The following is a 9365-nucleotide window of genomic DNA, read 5'->3' on the forward strand; positions in this document are numbered from 1 at the left end:
TTTTCTCTTAGATAAAGGGAGAATAGTGAGGGGGAACCTGATCACATTGCTGATCAGTGTGTAATCCGAGTGTACAAGCACATCGGAGATGGCCAGACAGTTCCTGCTTTCCAGAACACCCCTCCCTTTAGGTCAATGTGTTCCTCCCATAGCAGCAATCCATTCTCCCTACTACCAAATCTAACACACGCATGCTGTGTATATTAGGTAGTCTGAACAGGTGGCTTGACTTGTCCCTTATCAAACCCACTAACACAGTATTTACATCTAATGGCCATCTGGGGTTCTCAGGACGCATCAAGGGAGCGCATTCATTTCAGAAAGAATCTCTGAGTAGGCGGTGTTAAACAGAACCGGGTGCTCAATAATCAAGCTGCTCCTCAATGCTGGAAAAGACAAAACAATTTCGAAACAAAAGCCATCAAAGGATATGCTTTATTTTATGTATATAGTGTGATGAATGGTTTGGTGCACGATGAGGTACATGTAAAATGATCGAATATCTTACAGCTGTGGTTGTCAAAAAACAGTGCTAATTAAAAGTAATCAAATATGCATTTTATTGCTAGTTTCTGTCTAATTTGATTACATTCTACCAAATGACAGATTAACTAACATGGACTGGACATGGACACAACTGAAAAGAAAATGCGACCCTGACTACACAGAATTTGTCAAATTCAATGTCAATTTGTTGGGAAAATGTAATTATTGGCCACATTGTTGGACCTTTGCAGTTTTACTGATATTAATCGATTTAAATGATTTTGAGACGGTTTCATTTACTTTTTTGTAAACAATTTTGTTGGGTTGCAAAACACTGCCGTAGAGGGCTGCCAGGTTGGGTTGCATTGGTGAATGTGGTCATGACAGCAGTCAGACCTCCTCAGAAACACATTCTTACAACTTCTCTAACTGCTGCACTTGACATCGCAGACCTAAAGCTGCTGGGCCCTGGAGGCGAGAAAAGAGGGTTCCTCATTTTTTTTTCATTTCCCCCTTGCCATGCCCCAGCACAGCGAGAGGTTGCTTCCTGCAGAGAGACACTTGAACGCTAAACACTAACGACGTTACAGCTGCTCAGCCGTTTCAAAGATAAAGCAGATTCAACAGTTATTAAATGTGTCTCATCAGTCTTTTTCACTCAAAGTTCATGGAAAGCTAGGGGAGAAAAAAAACTATATAACAACTTCTGACAGGCGGCTTATTGCTATATGCAATATGCACTGAGTTAACCGCTGTGTCTTAGCATGCAAGGTGCTGTGTGTTAAATTATTTATCCAAAAAATCGTAACGTTAATTGGGACATGCTAATATATTGCTTCGAAGGGGAGACAGAAACAGCACACAAAATAGAAGCCATTCATACATATAGGGTTAGGGTGGAATGCAGAAGTTGGACATTGGTAGACTGAAACTATATCTATAGGTAACCATTCTGCTATTGACAACAGTAATGGTGAATTAATATGACTGCTCAAATTACAGTTTTGATGTCTCTGAGAAGATAAAATGCTACAGATCAGATCTCCAGATAAACATACTTGTAGGACAGGAGTATGCTGATAAATTTAAGTTAAATCATGTGAACAGAAGCAAATAATGAATAATTCCAAAGTCCTGGCTTTTGAATATTGAGTAGTTTGAGACTGCAGGAAGGTTACCCAGCAACATCATCATGACATAATTAATATTCAAGAGATAAGCAATCGATGTGTCATGAAATCAGAAAGTCCATGCACCCCTCTCCACTGGCTTCAAAACATTTCAAGGAAATTAAGGAGGTTTTCATTTACTGTGATATGGGCTGGTGTCCATTATACAATGTTTATTCAAACCCTCAGGGGTAAAAAGTTCTTTCTATTTCATGTTGCTTGTTTACTCTTGTGCTGTAGATTTATGTGTACAGTCTTCCTATTAACAAAATAAACAATTGTGATGATAACTGGAGATTTACGAACAAGTCTACAACTGCAGGCTTTAGCCAATATGTGATGATGACAAACCTTCGAGTCATCTTCAAGATGGAACTAATTTCATCTTCAGTCATCATCGCTTTACCACCCTCCCCTCATATTTGCTCTACACAGTGAATATGTAAAGGTCAAGTCTCTGCTATGTATTCCCATCTCTTTTAGTGTCCGGACTCAGCCTGTAAGCAGGACTTATTGGCATACCTCCAGAGAATCGCCCTCTACTGCCACCAGCTCAACATCTGCAGCAAGGTCAAGGCTGAGGTTCAGAACCTGGGAGGAGAACTCATTGTTTCAGGGGTAAGATGATTCTAGCCATACGTATTATGATGCTATTTAAGTATGTACATGAGGTTTGCAGTGTTTCAGTTTTGCATTCTGTATGTATAATTAAATGTTGTATTTAAATATTAAAAAGATGCCACAGAGCCTGATGTCTAATTACAACCATTTTGTGTGCTGAAAATGTGATCGTGGCTTTAGTCTGACTAAAATCATACCAGTCTGGTTTTTGTGAAGTCGGACTAAACACTGTACCTACATAATGGGTTTTGTCCAGCATCTACATGTTAACCGGACAACAAGTGGTCTCAGAGTTATGTACTTGCTCCAAAACAGCTGTGAAGAACCATGCATATTTTGGACAACTAGTTGAAGACTGTAGCTCAATTATGCAAAAACCCACCATAGCTCATTTATAACCATGTAAACATCCCATTCTGTTTCACATCCTTTTTTTTTTTTCCTTTTTTTTAAATGCTATGCATTGACTCAAAACAGTTCATAAATAGTTAAGGCGAGAGACTACAGGTGAACAGGGTAAATGTTTAAAATAATAGATATCACCATGAAACTTCCTCAGTTGATTACTTACACAAGTATATAAAACAAATGTATTACAAGTTTTAGAAATTTTTATGTTTAATTATGCAAATTAGGCATTCTCTCATTAAATATGCATGATTTTGCATATATTTTCGGTAGATAGATCTGAACATATGATAAAGCCAGGTGCAAAATTCTTTTTTCATTTTGTTTACACACAAGATGAAAAATAAATCTCAGAGGGATTTCAGGATATATGCTTTCATTACCTAGAAAATCAAAATATACTGTCCATAGCCTTAAAAAATCGATTTTCGTCTTTTATTTTATTAAAATGTCACATAAATCAGGCCAGGAATGATTTATTAACAAATCCCTCTGACGATATCTTCAGAATACTGCTAAGTGTATAACTGGAAAGTTTGGTGTACATAGGTGCTACATAGGCTGAGATGTTTGTACTGGAGAATGACAAAAAACTCATTTTGAGAAAACAGCATTTGAAGATTTAAATAGCTCTAAATGAGATTTCGTCATTAGCTTTAAATCCCCCTTTGGACAATCACAATTGGTTACTGATAGACAGGAAATGTCCATATTTGGGTTAAATAGCGTTGTGCAGGAGACTCAGAGCTTTGCAACGATACCGGTCATGACACTTCAGTAAACAGTCGCGTTGGAATGCTAACTTCTTGGTAAATTCGGAAGAAACTTACTGCCGCAAGAAAACTAAATGTAATAAAATAAACATCTTAATGTATATTTCAACGTTTTCTTCATAGCAGCTTGAAAGAACACATATTGAAAGGAGTAAACTAGCCCAAAATCTAAAAACTGACCACTGCATGAAAAGTCTATGTTTTTGCCTGCCGTGTCTCGCCTTAATTCCATACATAGCTATATTACAATCACGACAACTGGATATTTTTAGCATGTTAATGGTTATAAAAATGTATTTGGTCTTGGTGGACTAGATCTGCTACACTTGTTGCTGTTGCAGAGCAATTATGGACTTGCTACTGCCAATATATACTCTGCTGTGAGCATGTAAGATATGCTGCTGCTGCTGCTGCATGAATAGGCTGGGGGAGGTGGAGGGTTTCAGAGCATCTCTGATAGCACACTGCAGGACTAGGTTTCAGTGAACATTGAACCAGACTATTTAAACGTTGAACAAGCAATATCACTGATTGCAGAATCAGCAGAGGCCAATCATGAAGTAAATGATGTGACTTCTAGCAAATTGCATGTAACGGACCTATCAGTCTGCGGCAGGTTTCATGACTAAATACAGGCACTAATCTGAATGTTCTCTTCCCTTTTGTCCCATATTCAGCTGGACAGTGCTACATCCCTCATCCAGGCAGCCAAGAACTTGATGAATGCCGTGGTCCTCACGGTCAAGGCCTCCTATGTAGCTTCCACCAAGTACCAGAAGGTTTACGGCACAGCAGCAGTCAATTCCCCTGTGGTTTCCTGGCGTATGAAGGCCCCGGAGAAGAAACCCCTGGTGAAGAGAGAGAAACCAGAGGAGTGCCAGACCCGTGTCAGGCGAGGCTCGCAGAAGAAACACATCTCCCCTGTCCAAGCCCTCAGTGAATTCAAGGCCATGGACTCCTTTTAACTCTGCACCACAGATGCCCAAAACTCCTCCTTCTCCTCCTCCTCTCTTGATTTTTTTCTCCTCGCCTTGTTACGGCTTATTTTCTTGGAGCTGTATCTTGTTCCATGCAGCGACGTGTGTGTATGTGCCCAGTAAATGTCTGTGAGTTGGAGGGTTTGGCCACCCCATCCTCTTCAAACCAAATTTCGCTGTAAATGAGAAACACTCATGAAGGAGACGTTTACAGTGTGAGCTGCGGTACTTGCAATTCATGTGGTGTTCATTCTCGCTGACTGGCCATATATACACAGAGATATTAAAGAATATAATCTATGGTATAGTAGTGTCAGCCCTAACCGAGGCAGAGGTGCTGCTTTCCTTCCTAATGATTTTTTAAATTATTATTATTTAAAATGAAAATGACCCATAGTATTTACATAAGTAGGAATAACTTATGTTGAAGCATTTTTCTTCCTTCTTCCCATTTATCCATATGGTGACCTAATGCACTAGTTTTTCCATTTAAAATCCATTTCTTTGATTATATTACTGTATCACTAACCATGGCAGCCAGGTTTGCTATAGTATTACATTTAGAAAAGGACTAGTTGTGTGGTTTGCTCAGAGACTAGTAGAATCCTGCATACCTTTATAGCCCTGATTCTCTAATAAACCTTGCAACTGTGTGTGCCGAGTCGAGTTATTTTCCAATCTGTTCCATTCAACTACATGTTTTAGCAAACGTACCAGTACCTGATGTACTAAATTTAATGTTGCAAACACATTTTCTAATTAATGAATACTTACTGTGTGTTTGACATGCAATATCTTCTATCAAGCTCATATCCATCACCAAACAAGTTTTGTGTTTGTCACACACAGTGTTCTGAAATTGCTTATCTGTGTCCATACACATTTTTGGTGAACAACGTAATCACAAATAAAGTTTGCTGTTTTTGGCAAACTTTGAGATGGAAAATAAGGCCGGTTTTAATGATTCAGTCTGACTGAACACTAAGTATTTAGTATTAAAAATAAGTCGGCATGAAATGAAAACCCATCCTTTTTCTAAATGTATATTTTGGAACTTGTGATCAATTTCCATTGTGCATATGCCTCTTTTTTTTTCTGTGAAAACGACAGGACTACCCTTACAAAAAAGAAGTTTATTCAAGTGTGGTATTAGTATACTTATTTTAAACAAAAAATGAGAAAGTATACTTTGTCTACTTTTTATGTTCTTCTCAGAACTATGCTTAAAATTACACAGACTTTTCTGTCAGTATAAGTCAAGTATACTTCAAAGTATATTTGGCCTATACTACTTCTCAATCTTTTGACAGATATATACTTAAAACTATAATTAAGTATTCTAAGTATACTTGGCTTGTAGTTATGTTTACTCTGAGTAGCATATTAAATACTTTTTTCACATTGTTTTACATTATGTCTAACGAACTTGCATTGTTTTAAAATATTGATTTATAAAGGAAACTCCTAATTCTGAGTATGTGGGTTTTTGTGTAGTCCACTGGTAGTGTAGATATGAATGTACTTCAAATCTACTTAAAGTACAGTTAAAGGTATATTTCAAGTATAAAAACTAATAACTAAATATGAACGTAGTAGGCTAGTGTACTTAAAGTGCAAAAATAATGCATAGTGAACATCTGTTGCCATCTTTGTTTCATTACAACTTTAAATCACAGAAAAAAGGGAAAAATAAGCTCTTCAAAAATATAATGAATGAATGAATGAATGAATGAAACAGACTTTTTAAAAAGTCTATACAAAACATATGTAATTATATTAGGTCTGACAGTTTGGAGTGGGTGTCTCAAAAAGGTCCACAGTGTTCCTTTTATGTAATTATCTCAGGGTTACGCTGACCAGGACGAGAGAAACAAGCCTCCGGCTCAGAGTCCAACCCTTGTTAACAGGATTTTTTTTTTTTTTTTTAATGATAAAAAGGTAAGTACGTCAATGCCACACTGTGACCCCCTCCTGACTTCATGTGTGCTGAAGATTCTCTGCCATTTCTCTGGTTTTAATACAGTGACCTTTGCCTAATGAAAGGAATAGCTGCAAAACTGCTGTGCCAATATCTGCCATTTAGATTAATTAAAATCTCCTTTAGCCACCACTTATGTCACAATATACAACATGAATACTTTGAAACATTGTTCTGTGTTCAAACAGGTATCAGATACAGCATACACCACATAAATCTAGGAGGTGAAGAGTGTAATTTTTGGCATCACCACAAGAAAAATGATTCAGTTATGGTGCCACCTATCATAATGACTCAAGAGCTAGAACTCTGAACATGATGTTTTCACTCTGATTGGCTGATTGCACTGCAAGAACAAACAGTCCCACACTGTTCACTAGTGGCTAAACTGAAACTTCAAAAGCAGCTGTCAGAAAAAATAAGTTTATGTCAGGCTTTTAAGAGCCCTCCCAAAAAGAAAGTATTTGCAATAGTGGTAACAAGGACCGCCTAAGAGGCCATCTGACTGCCATGTCAAACAAGCAATCGCACTTTGTTTTGTTCAGCGTCATGTTTAGGGGCGTGAAAATGGAAAATCAATGTGTCCACAAAAAACAGACATGCATCTAATAAATTATTCATTTAAGAAAGTTGTACAAGTTTACTGTAACAATGGGGCAGTGAACTTTACATGCTTTTGAAAATCTAGCATTTAGTTGATTCTGATAAGTGCATATTGTCACAGTTGTAAACAAGACAGCTTTGTTTTTTTTGTTTTTTATTACGGGGTTTGGCTTCACAGTGGCTTTGTTTCCAGGCGGACTGACACACACGTCTCTCAGAAATCCCGTAGAATTAAACCAATCAGATAATGACTTTGAAACTCCTGAAACAATTTGAGGTCCACATGCAACAGATGTTCAGCCAACGGTCTGTGGGCATGACGTCTGAGGCAGAGATTACCGAATTACTAATCATCTACTATAATACTATAATTTGTGTTTATTAGGGGGGGGTGGGAGAATTGTCAAAAATTGACAGAATTTTTTTTCATTGCTGTGATATGTTTGATTTTTTGTTTGTTTTTTTTGAACCAGGCCAGTTGTGTCCCCATGTTGCAATGGGACTGAGGAATTATTTCAACATCAAAAAAGGGAACACTTAACCTTTAACTCTTCAACTGAAATATAATTATACATGAAGGTCAGATAGTGGTTTCAGATGAGATAGTATTCAGGCTTTAGTTCACCTAAACACTGGATAAGAACAAAAGCAGAATGAAGATCATTTCAATCAGATTCACGCACACTAAATGGCAGTACTTGAATGAGCTTCAGGCCATGATAATTCTCTTTAAAGCATTGCCATCTCATACAAAAGGAATTTTTGAATATGCTGTTGCATATTTAATGGCCAACTTGTTTCACAGATGTTTCTCCAGACATCCGTACCTCATAAGAGTGATTCAATTACTATTTCATCAAATCACTCACATGTTTTGTTTTTATAATACAATATGCAGCTCGTAGCAAAGCTTTGATGTTCAAATGAACTGCACTGTACCTACTAGTACAAGTAGAGCCCTGTATAATGTAGACGTCTTACGACATCACACACGTTTAAGGGAAACGTAACACCGGGTACTGCATTAATATCTCAGTCCAACATCTAAAAATGGAGGCCAGGCAAAATCTCAAGGCTGCTTAAGAGTCTTCCCATATTCCCTTCAAAAAATACATTTCTATACAAGCTCCAGTGCACTACTTTACTGAATCTCCCTTTTTAACATTTTAAGGGCAACCTTTAAAAATACCCAAGCTGTGAGACAAGCAGTGCTCCCAGTGTTTTCTGACAAAATGAGCCTCGGTCAAACTGCAAATAATAAGCCCGGAAGCCTCTCACCAGTTATCTAAATTATCGTTACCATGATTGGAGGGAAAATCAGGATGAAAGACTGTTATACTGTACCACAATCTGAGCACCATGGACCTGACATTTACAGACCTGTGATTGGCCACAGTATGAAGTCCTCTTTTTAAAACTGAAAAGGAGAGAGTACTAATGCCACTAAACACACAAAAGAAGTGGAACATACAGTTCTCACAGGCTCAGGAAGTTCAACTCAACCACAATCCTGGCTGGCAAGTCCTCGAGATAACTAGAATAACCATTCTTCTCCCGCTGTGGACTCCAGTGCCAACTGAGAACCATCACTGTAAAAAAAAATTACATCCCCAAGTCAAAAATTTCAAGTGACCGATAACATCTAAATTTTTCAATTAGTCTGACGTATTATTTCTCATTGAGCCAATGTTAACAGACTATTGCAACAAGAATTTCACTTGGGCCAATTGAAAAATTTTGATGTTATCGGTCACTTGAAATTTTTGATTTGGGAGGGTTAGAAATGTTTTACAGTGATGTCACGGCTTTTCTTTGATTTCTTTGCTTTCAACTTCTTGGTAAAAAATGTCCTTGGCCACCTATTTTAGTAAGCAGTCATTTTGAGCACATCCTCGAAAGTCTGGTTTAAACATGTTTCTGTTCTCAGGTGAATGTTTGCATTTGCTCAGTTTATTTCAGGAAATGTTATTTTAATTTCTGTAATGATGCTTTCTCATATGGAAAAGAGTGCTTTTACAAAGATGTTGACTTGCCATTATGTCTTGTGTACACAATGCTACAAATTAGTAGGTGTATTTTCCCAGAATAATCTGTAAACTATGATTTTGTGCTAATATCCAAGGTCTTACTATGACAACCAGTTCATAACCAATTAACTATCTGATGAATTAATTATTAAATCACTGTTTTTTTCTTCTTCTATGTTTTACTTCATTTAATTTATTTGAATTATTTCAGGTTTATTCATAATGCATTAAATATTAAATCTTGGTTAGTTTATAATACCTAATGGACTGATTATCATCAATATATTTTTATTTCAGTCATCATACGCAGTTCTATAATAATT

General features: G+C 37.1%; 1 protein-coding gene across 1 annotated transcript in view; it reads left to right on the forward strand.

Annotated features, from left to right (window-relative positions):
- ctnna2 (catenin (cadherin-associated protein), alpha 2) overlaps positions 1-5087 on the forward strand; it is a 535329-nt gene extending 530242 nt beyond the window's left edge. The window contains exons 17-18 of the mRNA XM_082164839.1: positions 2139-2273; positions 4135-5087. Coding sequence (XP_082020965.1) covers positions 2139-2273; positions 4135-4422 — 423 coding nt within the window. The 3' untranslated portion in view covers positions 4423-5087. The remainder of the gene's footprint in view (positions 1-2138; positions 2274-4134) is intronic.
- The last annotated feature ends 4278 nt before the right edge of the window (positions 5088-9365 follow it).

This window comes from Leuciscus leuciscus, assembly GCF_965113295.1.
Source record: "Leuciscus leuciscus genome assembly, chromosome: 3".
Classification (NCBI taxonomy): Eukaryota; Metazoa; Chordata; class Actinopteri; order Cypriniformes; family Leuciscidae; genus Leuciscus; species Leuciscus leuciscus.